This window comes from Argiope bruennichi, chromosome 6 (genome assembly GCF_947563725.1).
Source record: "Argiope bruennichi chromosome 6, qqArgBrue1.1, whole genome shotgun sequence".
NCBI lineage: Eukaryota > Metazoa > Arthropoda > Arachnida > Araneae > Araneidae > Argiope > Argiope bruennichi.
Genome location: NC_079156.1, coordinates 110,793,910 through 110,811,869, shown reverse-complemented (window position 1 = coordinate 110,811,869; position 17,960 = coordinate 110,793,910). Strand labels below are relative to the sequence as shown.

General features: G+C 24.2%; 1 protein-coding gene across 1 annotated transcript in view; it reads left to right on the top strand.

The window, feature by feature from the left end:
- LOC129972972 (glycerol-3-phosphate acyltransferase 1, mitochondrial-like) overlaps nucleotides 1–17,246 on the top strand; it is a 30,170-nt gene extending 12,924 nt beyond the window's left edge. The window contains exons 10-22 of the mRNA XM_056087306.1: nucleotides 1,419–1,515; nucleotides 2,505–2,634; nucleotides 4,038–4,120; nucleotides 4,270–4,383; nucleotides 6,178–6,316; nucleotides 8,505–8,575; nucleotides 9,652–9,952; nucleotides 11,527–11,669; nucleotides 11,989–12,066; nucleotides 12,181–12,294; nucleotides 13,474–13,597; nucleotides 15,651–15,719; nucleotides 16,934–17,246. Of these exons, the coding sequence (XP_055943281.1) occupies nucleotides 1,419–1,515; nucleotides 2,505–2,634; nucleotides 4,038–4,120; nucleotides 4,270–4,383; nucleotides 6,178–6,316; nucleotides 8,505–8,575; nucleotides 9,652–9,952; nucleotides 11,527–11,669; nucleotides 11,989–12,066; nucleotides 12,181–12,294; nucleotides 13,474–13,597; nucleotides 15,651–15,719; nucleotides 16,934–17,106 (1,636 nt within the window). The 3' untranslated portion in view covers nucleotides 17,107–17,246. The remainder of the gene's footprint in view (nucleotides 1–1,418; nucleotides 1,516–2,504; nucleotides 2,635–4,037; nucleotides 4,121–4,269; nucleotides 4,384–6,177; nucleotides 6,317–8,504; nucleotides 8,576–9,651; nucleotides 9,953–11,526; nucleotides 11,670–11,988; nucleotides 12,067–12,180; nucleotides 12,295–13,473; nucleotides 13,598–15,650; nucleotides 15,720–16,933) is intronic.
- Nucleotides 17,247–17,960: the final 714 nt, after the last annotated feature.

Below are 17,960 nucleotides of genomic sequence, written 5' to 3'. Positions count from 1 at the left end.
GAAAGGAATTTGTAGAGCAGAAGCTTAGAATACCAAATAACTCAAAGTAGCATGTCAAGTGTTTAATGTTCTTTTAAAATAATACCTAATCTTCTAATAATTCAAAAAAGCAATTTTTTCACATCCCATGAATGAGATCCATGAGCACATTTTGACTGCAATAGAATATACATAATTTTGATGCATAAACTTCTGCTTGATAGACAGAAATTGTTTTTCTAGTAGAAATCTAATTTTTTAATTAGATTTTCATTTGAAAATAAATTATGTTCAAGTTCTATCTGAAGTAAGTCAAATGTATGAAACTTATACTTTTTTATAATGACTATGATCCGAGAAATTAAAAAATAATTTTGTAGGAATTTGTTGCAATTTATTTTTGTGGTTTATTTATTTTTTGATGACAGTGCTTATTATTTTGTGAATGATAGTAAAACTCTTGAAATTCTGTGTATGTTTAGGTCAATTTTTGAATTTTGTATCTTTATAAATATTTTGACTAAATAGATAATACATTTTATATCATATTACTGCATGTAAAAAATAATATAATAAATTCATGTAATTATGAATATACAGAGTATCAATTTTGTATCAGGTGTCATAACTAATTTCTGAACCATCAGAGGTAGTCATATACTGCCAGTTAGAAAATTTTTCTAAATTATAAAGAATCAAATGAGTATGTTGATAAATGCATTGCTAAGAAACTCATGAAATAATTTAATGGAATAATTATAGTTTTATAGTTCTCTTATTCTATTAGCTATATATAGAAAAATATTTTGGCAAATTGACATTTGAAACAAAAACATTTCACTCTTCTGGGAAAATTAACTTCACTAAAATTAACTGAATTATGAAGCTTTGAATTTCATTATTTTAAACCAGTTAATGGCTACTCGAAGAAACGCTATTCATTAATTGGTAGAGTTTTCTCAAGGCAGTCATTGAAATAAATTGAATATCTTCTAAAATAGTGGCATTCAAATTCTTCAGAATTTGGCCAGTTTGTGTCAAGCTTTTTCTCTTTGGTATAAGTGTGGGACTTCTTTCATTTGAAATCTTAAATGTTCTAAAAATATTTTGCTAATCCTTAATAGGATTTGGGAATTGATAAAAAATTAAACTTTGTAATTTTTCTTTATCATTTAATACATTTTGCATTTCAAAGAAAGCTTGTTGTTTGTTAATAATTAAAGTAAACTGTATATATAAATTTATATATTCCAGCCTTTCTTTTTAAAATTCTATTTTACTGATATGCTATAAACAAGATTAAATTATGTTAAAATGCTTTGAAAATCTAATTTTTAATTCTCAGTCTCCTTGTGAATTTCTTTCTCTCTTTTTAACTTTTTGCATTAAAAATTTTTATTGTTAGCAATGAAATTTATCACTGTTTATAATACTTACAGATGGTTTACGAGACTTCTTGGTGCATTTTACATTAGGAGGTATCTTGAACATGATAGAAGGGAGAAAGATTTTGTCCAGTCTGCTGTGATACATAGTGTGAGTGAATTTTCCTTTATTTTTAAAATTAATCATATTGAAAGTAAAATTTACCTCCTTAATTTTTTTTTGTCCAAATTCCTTATTATTTTACTTTCCAGATATGATGTACTTAAAAACATAATTTGTTTAATTCTTATTTTAATAAACTTTTAATTAAAAGCCTATGGAAGCAACAAAGGCCAATCTCTCAATGAATTTTCATGTATGAAGAGTGTTAATTTTTAAAATTATGCAGTTAAAAAAATATTTTATACCTTTTTTTTTTTTTTACCTAAAATGGAATCATATTCATTTTTATTGAATAAAAAAGAGTTTAAATGTAGATTCCCCCATCAAAAAAAGTAAATAAATCTCAAATTGGAATAAAAAGTTATTTGTATGGTTTTGTGTTGTATTAAATGGATTTTTAAAAAATTAGATAGTATTTTGGTGTTAGAAATTATTTTTAATTTAAATGCAGTTTACAAAGGGTAATTTAAATTCAATGTTGTAAAAAATTTTGCTATTAGTTAAATTGGATATGAAATCCAATGTGGATATTTATTTTATAACCAATCACAAAAATTAGCTATTCTGATTTTAAAACTCATGTTCCTAGGACAAACTTTTGAATTACATTAGATTGGATAATTCAAAAAGGAATATTAATTTAATTACATCTGTCTCTCATTGGGATAGTAAAAGTTTATAAGAATTAGTATAATTTATATTTTTTTGTGTAGAAGGTCAAATTCTTATAAATAATGCTACTGTTAGAAAAAGTATTGTGAATTTAGATGTGTCTATCTGTCTTATACAATGATGATTTAAAGATGTGTGTAGAATAAATACATTTTTAATATTTTACCGACAATATTTGTAATTTTAATTTATTACATTATCAACATCTAAATATCAATGTAAATCTTTATATAACATTCATTTAATGTGTATTTTTGTGTTTTCTCAATTATATTCTATGATTAATGTACTGTTTTTTCTTTAAGTATTTAACAGAGTGCTTGAAAGCTGGTCACAATTTAGAATTTTTTATTGAAAATGAATCATCAAAATCTGGTCAACTCCATATACCTAGAAGTGAACTGCTTTCATTTGTTGTTGAATCTGTTGCTGAAGGTAATATTTAAATACACTAAATAAATTGTATATCCGATTAAGTTCATCTTGAATTTAAATTTAACATGCTCTTTCTAATACAAAATATTTGACCTAAATTCAAAAATTATAAAAATTATAATAAATCTAAAATTAATAACATTTTTGAAATTATTATTAATGGTTAAAATTTCTTTTTCTACATCTTCTATTATTGATCACTGACTAATAACAGGGAATTTTCTAAAAATTTCTAATATTTTTTTCTAATATCTCGCATCATATATTTAGTTTAACATAAATTTGTAGTGTACATTCAACCTTGTTATTATTTTTTTCAAAATTTTTCATAATTTGACATATATTTTCATTGTATTTAAGTATCAAATTATTTATCACGTAGATAATTAATGCTTCTTCTAATCTTATATTATTTAAATGTTAAGAAAACTTTTTTTTTTTATATTTCTGTTGCTTTAAAAACAAGATGGATAAAATTATTTTTTAAAAATTAATTTCTTGTTTTCTTTTTATAATGTCTTGTATTAATATTAAGCATTAATAATTTAACCTGTTGAAATATATTTTAACATTCTCAACATTAAAACACTTCAGTCTTTTCCAAGAACTGTAATATTATTTAGTCCTGTTTAATAGTTATATACCTAAACTTGTATACATATTCATCTATAAATTATATATATAGGAAAAAAACCCTTAAACTTATTATGTATTAAAAGAATTTTAGATTCCAAGAAATGTAAAACAAAAAATTTTAATTTATAATTGATTTCTATTATTTTAAATGTACTAAAATGCATAGGTTAATGGACTGATTCTGAAATGCAACTTTTCAGTTGAATAATAAATCAACAACAAAAAATACCAAATACTTTAATTACTCTAATTATGTGTTATATCAGGCTTTAATTTTGTGAAAGCTAAAGACAATATATAATCACATATTTTTTTAGCTTGAATAGAATGTATGCAGCTTCAGTTTATCAAAATCATGCAATAAAAATCAGAATTCTTATCATTTAACATTTAAAAACATGTGTATTAAATGTAGAATTTTTTTTTAAATGAATTTGTATGCTTTTGTTAATTTGGTATCATTTCTGATTGGAACGAATTGAATTATGATCCTCTTCATTTTGTAGTACATACAAATCAATTGTTGTGTATATTTTTAGACATTCTTTTTTGTTGTTGTTGTTATTGCTGCTGTTTAATTTAATTGATTTCTATGGGAAAAAAATTAAATAATTTTATATTATGAACTTATTACAAAAGATAACATTCAAGAAGGGATCTATTATTCGTATGTTATAGAAATTTGTTGAATATGATAATTTCTGTTTCTATCATGTATGCATTTTCATCTGCTTATTTTTAATTTCCTTTTTTTCTATCCCATTCAGGAAAAGTAGATGATGTTTACATTTCAACTGTTTCTGTTAGCTATGAAAAAATCACGGAAGCTAATTTTATGTTCCAACAGTTGGCAAGTATTTTTTTTATTACACTATCATACAATTATTTCTTATATTTTTCAAATTTTATTTAAAAATTATGAAATTGTAGCTTCATATGCTTAATTTGCAAACATTTTTTTTTTTTTTTTTTTTTTTTTAATAATGCTTATTTTAATAGGGTGAAACTAAAAGAGAAGAAACATTCTTTGCAAAGTTGTACAGATACTGGAAAATGCTGCATTTTAATTTGGGAAATGTTAGAATAAATTTTGGTCAACCATTTTCTTTGCAGGTAAATAATGTAATTAAAATTAATATTGGATTCATAAGAGTCTGTTATCAGGCAATTTTATAAATAATATGCTGAAAATAAAAGTGTTATAATTATTATATAAAATAAATTCTTATATTCTAAACTAAAATATAAAGAAAGAATATTAACTTGTCTGATTATCTTTTTTATGTGCCAGTGAAGTGCATCATTAATAATTAGGTAACAAATGAAAATTGATGATAGTACTTTGTACTGTTTATTACATCATCTTATTAAAAAGTTAGAAATGTAGAAATCAAGCAAAATTATTTTTAGTTCTTTACCACTTTTATTATTATGAATTCATTAAATTTTTGATCATAGCTCACTAAAGAATGATGAATATAATAGATTAAATGGCTTATGTAATACTAATAAATTGTATTTAAAATTAAAGATCAATTATCTAGATTTAAAATCTTACTTAATTATCTGTCTATTATTAGTATTAATATTGAGTTTGCATTTTATACATATTATTTTAAAATTTATACATAACCGTTTATTATTATTATTATCTTTTAAAAAGTCTCATTACTGAATCTGAAAAATATTTATTTCATGTCAGAGAAATTTTTAAAATAAAAATTTATTTACAACTTTTTTTTTAATAGTATTCTAAATGTTATTCCACATTTTGGAAGTTTAATAGTTTACATTTTTATTTAAGCAAATAATTTAAGTAATTTTCATTCTTTTTTCTAAAAATCAAGCATATCCTTCCTCCCAAAAAATTAATCCAATAAAGTGCCACAATTTTGCCTTGTATTTTGCAATGCTTTCGATTTGTTTCTACATGCATTTTGTGTTATATAATTTACATTTTTATATAAGCAAATAATTAAGTAATTTTCATTATTTTTTCTAAAAACGAAGCATATCATACCTCCCTAAAAAGTGTAAAGGTGCCTCAATTTTGCCTTGTATTTTGTAATGCTTTCCATTTGTTCCTACATGTTTTTTTTGGTATATAGTTTGCATTTTTGTTTAAACAAATAATTTAAGTAATTTTCATTTTTTTTTAAATCAAGTATTTTATCCCCTGTAAAAAATGAGCAAGTGAAGTACAACATTTTTATCTTGTGTTTTGCAATACTTTATATATATTATTGTGTTTTGCAATACCTAGTTTATACATATTTTTTGTGGTATATAAAACATTTTATAATCAGAAAATATTTTTGGCCTTGAAAACTGCTAAGAAAACAGTGTTGTATGATCATATAATATCTGAAAATATAAAAGTCACATAATGTGTACTAAGAAAAGAAAAAAAAAGGGGATAATTTAAATACAATTCATTTGCCTGAATTTTAAAGGAATAGTGACTTTTTTTTTTTATGTGCTCCTGATTGCTTAAGACTAACAGGTGCCTCAGCACAAAATATAAATTAAAAATAAGAATCTTTAAATGACACAAAAAAAATTGTAAAAATGTAGATAAAGATTAATAAGATTAATAAATAAATTTTTGCTAAGGATCCATCACTAGCAAATTATTTTAGATAAAAATAATTTCAAGTATTAAAAAAATTAGAAAAGTAAAATTGAATAAAATAAAATTTTTTCAGTTATATTTTAATGAGTAGAGTCAGGTGTTTTCAACGTATGGATTCCAGTTTTAAAAATTTTAGTTATACATTTCATGTTAATTTTAAAATGTGTACTTAAATAATGAATTTAGGAATTCTGATACATTATTGTTATTTTTAAAGTTTTTTTTTATGAAAATGTATTTATCTTTTCAAATTGAAATATTGCATTTTATTCTAGGAATTTCTAGAGAATAGTAAATTAAAGATTTATGAAAAATTAAATCTGGATACACCACCTTCTTCACCATCATCACATCCTTTGCAGGATCCCCATCTTTGTTCAGTTGTAAATAAACTAGTCCAGCATGTCATTTATGGTAAGTAATGTTATAGTTCCTTATGTCAGTTGAATGAATCTCTCAGAAAGATGTTAAATTGTGTTAAAATATTTTGCTTAATTGATCAAATCATAGTTCAATCTTTCTAGCATATTCCCTAATAAACGTCTATTAACCCTCCCTCCCACATAAAAATTTGGAACCTTGGACAAAACTTTGAATGCTACAAGTGCTCATACTTTTATTTTTAGAGTTTCACATATGTGTTTTGTGCTTTAAAGTCTAGTGAAGAAAATGAGTATCCATTTTTGGTACATTTTCATGAACTGATTAGAATTAAATTTAACTAATAATAAAATTTCATTCATCTAAATCTTTTCATCTTTGAGTTATAGTTTTTACATCTATACAAATATTCTAATTGATCAAGGCTCAACTTGTTAACAGATTTTGTTCAAAATTTGATATAGATCTATGGTTTATGTACTAAAGGGCATATATCATATTTCATCTGTCTAATGGAAAGCATTTTTGAATTATGTTCACAGATTGAACAGCAAACAAAAATGAATGACAATCCAAATAGGTGTTTTTCAGATTCAAAGAAGCCTAATATAGTTAAAATTCATCAAAATCTCGAATTTGAAGAATTTTTGTATTTCAGTTTTAAATAAATTTCAATTTTTGATCATTACAGTATTTTCTCTTTGTGTTTCTTGTAAATGAGAACATGAAATATATATATATATATATATATATATATATATATATATATATATATATATATATATATATATATATATATATATATATATATATATATATATATATATATATATATATATATATATATATAATTTTTATTCAAAATAATATTTTTGTATAAAAATATTCATAAAGAATGTTATGTAATTTACTTGGTATTATTATGCAATATTAACTTTAAAAAACATAACTTATTTTTAATAAATTGTTCTCATTTAGTTGGGGCATTATTAAAAGGTTAAAGATTATTTTACATATGTAAAAGATAAAGGTACAATAATAAAAGTCATTTTTAGAAAAGATTAATCATTTATTCAGAAAAACAATGAATATAATAAGGCATTAATTGATAATTAAATTGCTTACGTATTATTTTTGTTTTAATGATAAACTAAGCTCCTTTTTTCATTCTATAAACTTGATGATAAATAAATTGCTATTAGGATTTCTTTTTTAAGAGCAAATTTCTTAAAGAACTTGAATTGTTGTCATAGTAATAAAATAAAACTGATCTTAGGAATGTTGTTTATTAATGTCTGTTATTAAAAGAAGCTTCTGGATAGCTTATATTATTTTTAACATAGAAGTAAACAAATTTGTGATATTATTGTGATTGTAAGTCTTGAATTAGAAAAAATGGCTTTATAACTCATTAAATTATTGGAAATTGAGCATTTTTGTATATGAATATATCATGTTTGGCACAATTTATTATTTCATGAAGTTTCTTTTTTGTTCCTAGATAATGTCATGTTGCACATAAGAATAATAAATATGTTGTATGTAAGAAAATTATTTTTCCCTTAAAAAAGTGTTTTCTTAAATAATGTCAGTCCCAATTGCTGATAAGGGCTAAATAAATAGGATTCAATTTATTATGGGCACACACACACAAAAAAAAAAAAAAAAAAAAAATAGAAATTTGAGTTTACTTCAAAACTATTGGATTAAAAAGAATAGGTGCAATGGTGCAGTTAATATTTCTCCTTGATATTTAATATTTCATTTCTGTTATCAGTGTGCTTTGGAGAATGTATTATTTATAGTGAGTGTTTCTCAAATCAAGTTCAGATTGAATGACAGTAATCTTGTATCTGCTAAGAAGCTTGCTTTCTTTCATAAATAGAAATAAATATTTTACCCAATAAGCACTTCCAATCAAAGAGCTAATTTTATATGCTAGTTTTTGAATCATTAATAATTATATTTAATTTGAAATTTCAAAAATTAAGCTATGGATTCATTTCTTTCTTTGCATTTTATTTTGTACAGGCAATATATTCATTGATAAACATCAATGAATATTTTATTGAAATATCTTCATTTATGATCTTATAATCTATAATTCATTTATAATCATAGTGGTTACTTGCAAGAAGCAAATTTTATTCTTTTACGACAAATGATTATATACATCCTCATAATTTCTCAGTGAAGTTGATTTTTGATTTCATTTTTTTAGATACAACTTATTCAACATCCCTCATGGCTACACATCTTGTTGCATTTTTATTTATTACACAGTATAGAAAGGTAGGTAATAATATTTTAATTTTAGTTCTGTTTTAAATTCTACTTAATTTAATCTTATAATAAAAGTTTTGTAACGATTAGAAACAATGTATTATTTAGTTAACAATCCTTCTTGGTTAATACATAATTCATATTTAAAAAGCAATATCTGTAAAATCATATTTTCAAATACAGTATTTATTAAATCATTTTCATAAAATTACTTTGCATGAAATTCATCCAAATTATCCAGTGAGTGAATGATAAATGTAATTCAACAATGGGAAAAGGTGCTTTTTTCTATGAATAATTCAAAAAAAATACAGCCAAGATATACTCAAAGAACTACACTTGTAGAAACTATCCACACAAGCAGACTGCAAATTTTATTTAATAACAGCAATTAGGCTGAGTGACCACAGCTTACCAATTCACTCATTGAACTCCAGAGAGATTTATTAATTAGTTTCTGCATCTAATTATTATACTGATTTTCCAATATGGCATGATGGCTCATGAAATTCTCGAGAAGAATCTCTAGATCTCGATTCATAATAGAGATAAGCCATAACTCTTGCATTTTCCATGACTTTTATTTTTGAAACCAAATTTGTCACTAAAATCAAGGGTCATTGACTTGTCTCCCTTTGTATATCTTTGTATATCTTTCTTTCCTACCATAAGACTTAATATAGCAGAGAAACATTACTATAGATTCTTAATAACAATTTAAGTAATCTTTTTTTTTTTTTTAACTTTACTTTTCAATAGCAAAGGAAAGAAAGATTTATTCCATATTTTTTTAAAAAGAAGGCTTATTTTCTGTCAATGAATAAATAAATTATTCTTCCTCCTAAAAATATATGCCATGTCTCCTTCAGGTGGAAAATATATATATAATTTAATTCAATAAATTGAATTGTGAAATTATATATATATATATATATATATTATAATTTCACAATTCAGTTTATCATTTCACAATGCCATTATCTTGAAGATGCTGCATTATTGATATTTTTTATGTAACCTTTTATATTTATTTTTTTTAAATCATGTTCTATAAATAGTAACATATTTCTCTCACAATTAATTAGGGTGCTACTCAACAACAACTTCAAAATAGTTTAGACTGGCTTCGCGGAGAACTAGCAAACAAGAAACGTGACGCTGGTTTTACTGGCGAGTCATTACCTGTGATTAAACGAGCTGTTGAACTTTTAGGCAAGGATCTGATCTCTTTGGAAACAATTGAGGTGGAATGGACATCTAGTGATCTTGAAAATAATAATATAAAAGTGATTATGTACAAGCCTGTAACTCAGCTGCCACATGTTTTAGAACTCCAGTATTATGCAAATTATGTTGTACCTGTATTTCTGCTTGATAGTATGATTGGTAAGGATTGTATTTATTTTGTATTTTCTAATATATAAAAATAAGTAACTAAAAAAAAAGGAAAGATTTAATCTAAACTGGTTATTTTAACAAGTTTTTATTTACTCACTTTCTTGTCTATTTGGTAAAAATTTTGTAATCAATTTGAAACTTATTTCTTGATGAGCTTTAAACACAGCTTAAAATTAGATTTCAATACAATATTAACTTAATTTCTTGTCTCAAATTTAAATTTTGTCATTAGTTGTAGCTTATTGGGAAATCAGCTTAAAATCAAATGCAAAATTTCGCAACACAAAATTCACACTTAAAATTATTTAAATAAAAAATAATTAATATGCCATGTTTTTAAAATGCACTAAAAAATTTCTCCTAATACTATATAAATTATCCTAAAAAATTTATGATTATAAATTTTTAAAATTACAATTGCAACTTTTTTGTTTAAATAATTGTTTACAAATAAAACTTCTGCCTTTATTAATTTTCACTTGTAAAATAAATAGGAAAATTTTCATTTTGGCATATTTTTAATGCCTAATGCTTAATTTTAAGTTTAAAAATATTGTTTTTATGTAGTGATTTCACAATTTTTATGTCATGAGTATTTTGAAAGAAATGATTTGCTTATGAAATATGTAATTATCAGTGCCCAAATTAAATAAACTTTCAAGTTACCATTTTTAATTTTTATCTTGCTAGAAATTGATGTATTTGCATTGAAATTTGTAGCTCAAAATTAAAGACATCAAACTTCATGGGAATAATTAAATACTACATTTATTATTCTAAAATGTCAAACTTGCTGCATTAGTTCATTGTAATTTTTTTTTATTTGTTTCATAACATCATTATGAAATTGACATTTTGAATATCTGATGAAGTGGCATTCATTCAAACTCTTTTCTTGAGATAGCTTTTAAATTATATATTTTGAAAAAAATTCGTTTAATTAACTTTGTTATATTCTCTTTTTATCAACACTTTGATGGTTTCAGACATATAGAATTGAAAAATCGTGCAACGTTGAATTACTAGCAAAAAAAAAAAAATGAAATTATATATATTTTTTAAAAATATATAGTCAGAATCTAATTTAAAAAAAAAAAGATATAAGACGAATTCTGAAATTAGATGATTTAGTGTTACAAAGTTCATTTTTTCCCCCAGCAATTAAGATTGAATGGTTGTCAAAATTTGTATCTTCTAATTATTTAAAAGGGAACTGTCTCAATAGGAGAAAAATCTTTCAAGAAGTTTAAGAATGTTCTTTGAATTCTTATAAGATTTTCTCTTTGTAAATCAATGCTGTTTTCTTACCTTTAAAGTCATGCAAATTCATTATATTTTGTCTAAATGTCATTTTGCTAAATATAACTTTAGACAACTATTAAAATATGATCTTATTGTATATATTTTATAGAGTGTATATTTTCACAAAATTCTGCTTTAAATTATTTAAAATGTGATATGAGAGTGTAAATAAAAAAAGGCTGATGATATTTTTGGCATTATATTGCTTTAGAGATTTCTTCTATTAATTTCTATTGTCTTTGTTATTATTTTTTTTCCAGTTAATGCACTTTATGCTTTAGTCGATGTGGAGATTTGTCATTTTCGCCACTGTGATAGCAAATTATATGTTGTGAGGGAAAAAGTCATTGATAAAGCTGTTGAACTAAGTGATATTCTACAATTTGAATTTACAACTGTACCAGTAAGTATGATTGCTTTATATTTCTGTAAGTTCAAATTGAAATTGAATTATATTCTTTCTTAAAAATCTGTGATTTATTTAAAACATCAGTTTAAACCTGAGGTTTCCAACTTTTCTGCACCATTGTTCCCTTTACAATACCTCCCTTTTGGTAATTGTTAATCATACCAAATTGTAAAATATTGTTGCCTTAGAATCCTCTCAATCTCCATGGAACATTCCAGGGAGATGGTATAGGCACTTTTCGAAACCTATGGTTTAAACAGTCAAACACTGCTTAGATATGTCTTATCCTTAATTTTTCCTTGATATATTTTAGCCTTGCACTGATGTTGTCTTTTCATTCAATGATATATTAGATGAGTTTATCGAAAAAGAATGTCTTCATGCTGTTGGAGTAAGTTCTTTTTTCCCTCAGCTTTTCAAGATTATTTTCCAAGATGATTTTTTTTTTAATATTCATATTCATTCATATCATATTTGTTATAGTTTTCTTTTTACACTTTTGCAGATTGGTGGCACTGCTGGCATAGTCCGATACTCAAATACATCTCATTTGTTATCATTCGAAGCTAGTGAGGATGAAGAGGGTGATTGTTCCATTCTGAAACAGCAGCAGTTAAAAGTAATCTTTTTTCCTCTTTAATTGCATAAATTAGGTGTAAACTTCCAATTTTAAAAAATGCCGTAAATGACATAATTATTTTTTGTCTGCGTCAGTAAATATAAGGATGAAAGAATTGTTAGTTTTTATAAAGTTTCTTAATCCACTTAGTCATATTTAGTAAAATATTCTTGAAACAAAGAAAGTTCCACTCTTCTGCAACTAAAACTGACCAAGTTATGAAGCTTTCTACTGGTTTACTATTAATGGTTTTGCTGTTGTGAACTATGCTGAGAACATAATATAATTTTTTTTTTCCTTACTCCATACTTTTTTTTAAAATGTAATATATACACGGTAACATTTGTTTTCATGGCTTCTGGAGTATAAATATATTCTTCTTGCCCTCTGACCACTGTGCCTCTACCTTGAAATTAAATAACATTATTTAAAGTTCTATAACTTGCTCACTTTGAGTCACGGATAAGTAAAATCTTTTTTGTTTTAAAATGCTACTGTCAAAAATATTGTTGCTAAATATTGGTTATAGGATTTGAAAATAATATTAAAATTCTAATTTTAAAAAAAATTCAACAATCTAATTACTGACTCAAGGATAATAAGGATCAAATAAGGGTCATTTTAAGAAGAGGGAAAAAAAAAAATGATTTATTCAAAAAGTAAATAGCTTGTTTTTTTAAATAATAAATTTTAATATATTCAGCAAAATAATAATAATAATGTTGCATTTAATAGGTTTTAATTTATAATTAAATATTTCTATGTATGTATATTTTGATATGCATTTTTAGATTAATGCTATTACTTTGAGTGAAATCTGAAGATTAAAAAACAATGGTCTAAAAATTTCAAGAATGTAGCTGTAGCTGCAATCTTAAAAGTCTCTGTTTTGATTTCTCTTGAATAATCTTTAATGTTATTGAATTATATATTTAATCACTTTAGTAACTCTGATATTGAGCAATAAACTAATCCATATTTTTTAACTAATTATTAATGTGTTTTCTTTGAGCTTCCGTATCAGTTTATCTCTTTTATTTGTATCTATGTTTTTATGTCATATTTTCAGATTAAAGTTATGTACATGGAATTGTGATATATGAAATCTTCTGTTCTTGTTATTTTTATAAGTTGAAGGCATAAATATTAAGATTTTTTTTTTTTTTTTTTTTTTTTCAGATTGACCTTAAGGAAGACAGTATAAATCATTTTGAATTCTTGCGTTCTATTCTGAGTCCTTATATTGAATCATATTGGTTAGCTGCCATCACTCTTTTAAAATTAATTGATGAAATCAAAGAAGGTACATGAATTCTTTATCATAAAATTCGTTTTTATTTTCTTTTACTCTGGTAATGAATGATAATTCCTTTTCACACTTCTATTTCAAAAGAGTGCATTTAAGAAGTAATTATTATTAAAAATTTTATTTAATATAGATGCAGTTTGAAAGAAATCTATTAGTTTACTTTAATTCAATTTATTTTATTTTCAATTCATGAATTAATCAATATCTTATTACAACTTTAATGATTTGGAGAGATATATTTTGCTTATTAGGAATTAATAAATTACATACTGCCCTTATTAACGAATTGTTCAATAGCATTATGTAGTTGCATGTTTGATTATATTTATAACAAAATTTTATTCAATTTTTTCTTTCATAAAGCAGAAAAAAAAAATCCTTTGATAATGAGCATATTGAATTTTTTTTTCTCTCTTTTTATGAAATTTTTTCTTATAATTTTATTGATGAAGGGAGGAAAAGAAATTGAAATAAGTGAAATTTTTTTTTTTTTTTCCTTTCAAGTATCCATATGCAGAATTTATTTTAAGAAATTTTTAGTTAAAGCTTTGATTTCACTGTAGTTCATTTTTGAGGAAGCATTAAAATTACAAACATATTTGTTATTCTCATTTAGTTTGGCTTTCATCACTGTAAAATCTATTTTATCATTTCAGATTTGGTCATTATTTTTCACAAAAGCTGTTCAGCTTAATGAAATTTCAAAGTGTCATATTAAATCAATGAATAAATTTCCATGAACAACAATGGAATTCTCTTGAGATAGTGGTACAGTTAAAAATAGATAAAATAAATCTAATTTCTGAAAAAAAAAATTTTTTAAGGTCGTTAGAGAATAAATTAATATGAAGTGTGGTTTTTAAATAAATATAAATTTGGAATTTAGCTACTGCAACACTGCATATTGAGTTATTGAGCATATTGTTATTCATAAATAACATTACAGTAGAATTTGAATGTTTACATCTGCTTGCTAGTGTTTAAAATTGCCTCAGTCCTATTTATTGTGAAGTATGCTCTGCCTTTCGATTTTAGAATGAAAAGTATGTGAAAGTAGCTGAAATGCATCAGCAAACCAATGAAATGTAGGAGAAATATGATGAACAAACAGAAAGGTAAAAAAAGTGAGTTAGAGTGCATTTAAAGATAGACGAACAAATGTACATGACGAGGAACAAAGCAGGTAATATCCTGCCACTACTTAAGATTTAATGAAGAAAGTTAATGGAAAAGTTAAAGAAAACAGATGCTTTATAACATCATCTTTATATAATGAGTTTCTTAAAAAATTCTAGAAATGTTATTGAAGCTTTATCTCTGTGGTCAGTACCACAACAATGATGATAACCACAAAATAACAGCATTGCATTGGGTATCAAATCAGATGACAAATTTCTATGAGGATGGAATTCAAACGTTGGTTGTGCAGTGTAACAAATACCTTAATATTTATGGAAATTATTATGAAAAATAGATTAAAGTACTGGCTTTCATGTGAATTGATTATTTTTAAAAAGCACGGGAGTATAGTTTTGATTTCAAAATGGTAAATACTGAAATATACATTTTGTAGTAAACAGCAAATTTTTAAAAAATGACAATAATATCATGTTTTGTTAATTTAGTAAATTTTGTATTCGTTGTTGTTATGTACTAACTATTGTTCATAACAAAGTTTCTCGAAATGTTGTTCATTTACTTCCAAATAGTAAAAATGTCTTCTATCATTTCATTATTATCTCATCTTCATGTATAAATGTTAGGCTATCATAAATTTAGAATGATTAATAATGTGGAAATAAATTTGAAGATTTTATAAAAATAAAACCCAAAAGGAATAGGTATAATAATAATAAAAAAAATATATCATTTTAGTTATTTCTTTATAATTTTAATATTCTATTTTATTAAAAAAATTATATATAATTCTCTAATTTAAAGGTCAGAAGAAATATTACACATTTAACAAAGTCAATATCAGCATTTTTGTCATTTTTTAATTTACAATCTATTTTTAAGAGTGACTTTTTTCTGTATTTGTTTGCAGAAAAGGTATTAATTCATGAAATGCAGATCACAGCCCAGGAAAAGTTGTGTAAAGGATTATTAGCATATGGTAAGCTTATAAAAATTTTCAGTCAGTTTTATTGCAAAATATTTGAAAATTACTTTTACATTTAAATTGGGCATAATTTTGCAGGAAAGTAAGTTTTATCTTTAAAATGCATTAAAAAAAAATTGGATCCCTAATAATTCTTTCTATTTGATAATAAGTCATTCATCTTATCCATCAGATTATGAAGAAATTCTGTAATAGAAACAAAATTATATATTTTGCAAATATATTCTGATGCGACTGTGAAGAAACTATTAAAAAACCGACTAAACAACTTAACAAACTTTTTAAACTAAAATTCATGTCCACTATGATATCTTGACTAATATTACTTATTATCTGTTCTAGATTAATACAGTTTATTAAGTACTATTACTAATCTCTTTTAATCTAGATCAAGAAGTGTTCTTGAACATTATGAAGGAAACATAACATTACAACTATTATGCAACTATTATTTATTTGAATTAATGATGAAAGAAAGATTGCATTTTTATACAAAAATAGATATATTATTTTTTACCTGCTATTATTTAAAAGAAGCATGCATTAATTAAAAATAATTTTGATTGTTAAAAAATATTGAAAATTTGACTTTATTTTGAAAAGAAAAAAGTAGTTAAGAGTATACATAGAATAAATGCATGAATGCAGAGCTATTAAAAGAAAAGGGAATGTAATAAAGATAACCTTGTTACTCATCGTAAATTACAAATAACAGTTAAAAAATTAAATTCAACTCTGTGATAAGTGCTCATTGCAAACACCTCCAAAAACAGTAACAATTTGAAGGAAATACAATAATTTATCCTATATTTTCTTAGATATCTGATATGATGCTTTGAAAGCCTGTAGATATGTATATTTTAAGTTTATCAACATCATATGATGTAGTGGATCATATATGTCATACATGCATCTTTTCAAAGCCCCACATCAGGCATGCAAAAAATAAAATTGCAGATTGAGTTATTGTACTATTTTGATATCCTTTGAATTTCCAAAGGGACTCATATTAAACATTTATAACTGTACTGAAATTAAACTTCTCCTCTGTTTATTATTATTATTTGCTATTTTCAAAAATGCTGTATCTTGTTTTATTCTCTTTTAACCGATTTGTAAAGTTGGAATATACATTTATAAACACCCTGTATAATTATTATGCCATTGTAATATAGAAAATCGTTTTCCATATTTTATTTCTTTTACAGAGGAAAGTTTTTCTGCTGTGACATTCAAGAATGCTCTGAGACTTTTCGAACATTGGCAGATAGTAGAGCACTATCTCCAAGATGAAATCAAAATCCTCTACTTAAATGAAAATTACAACTGCAAAGAGAGGATAAATGATGTCATAGCTAGAATTGAAGAATTTAGGAAATAATTTTTGCATCATGTCTTTGTGTGTGTGTGTGTGTGTGTGTGTGTACCGAATGAGCTTAGTTTTTAAAACAATTTTTCATGTAAATAAAAGCCATTGTATGTACTAATTCTGGTTTTATATTAAACATGAGAAAACTACCATTAATGTAATATTTAGTGTGTTTATAAGCCATTTGTGTATCAGTAATTTTGTTATTATTAATTGTTTTAATGTTATTATAAATTGTTTTAATTTATAATAAAATTATGCAAAAAATTATAACCAGTGGGAATAGGCTTCTGAAAGCTTTTTTGCTTACTCTCTAATAAAATTTCCATTTGATCATGCTGAATTGTCCATTGTCATGCTAAAGAATGCATGAAAAGTTTATTAGAGTTTTCAAGCATGATAAGTTAGAAAATTGATTAGATAGCAAGTTTATTTTTTCTAAAAAATAATTTAGTTGCTTAGTTTTGTGGTGCATGTTACAAGCATTCTGGCTAATGAGGTCAAGGCAGTTATGATATGAAGTATTGAATGTTATGATTATTTGGCAGTTGTTAGAAGCTTGCCATTTGGCTGTAGAAAGAGTTAATCATTGTAGACATCATGATAGACATTTATTTTTAAAAAGTGCCTCTTGATTAGGAGGATATCTTGTACAACTTACAGCATTTGCTGAAAATTGTACGAGAAAAGAATTGCAATACTAGATTGTAATTAATGGGTTGTTCTTCTTGAAGAGAAATGAAAGTTTTCAGGTTTCTGTGACCATTATAGAGCACTGCAGATTATTTAACAGTTGAAGATAATTTAACAATTTCGAGATGAGTTAACAACTCATTTCCAAATAAGTAGAATAAAGAACTCTATTA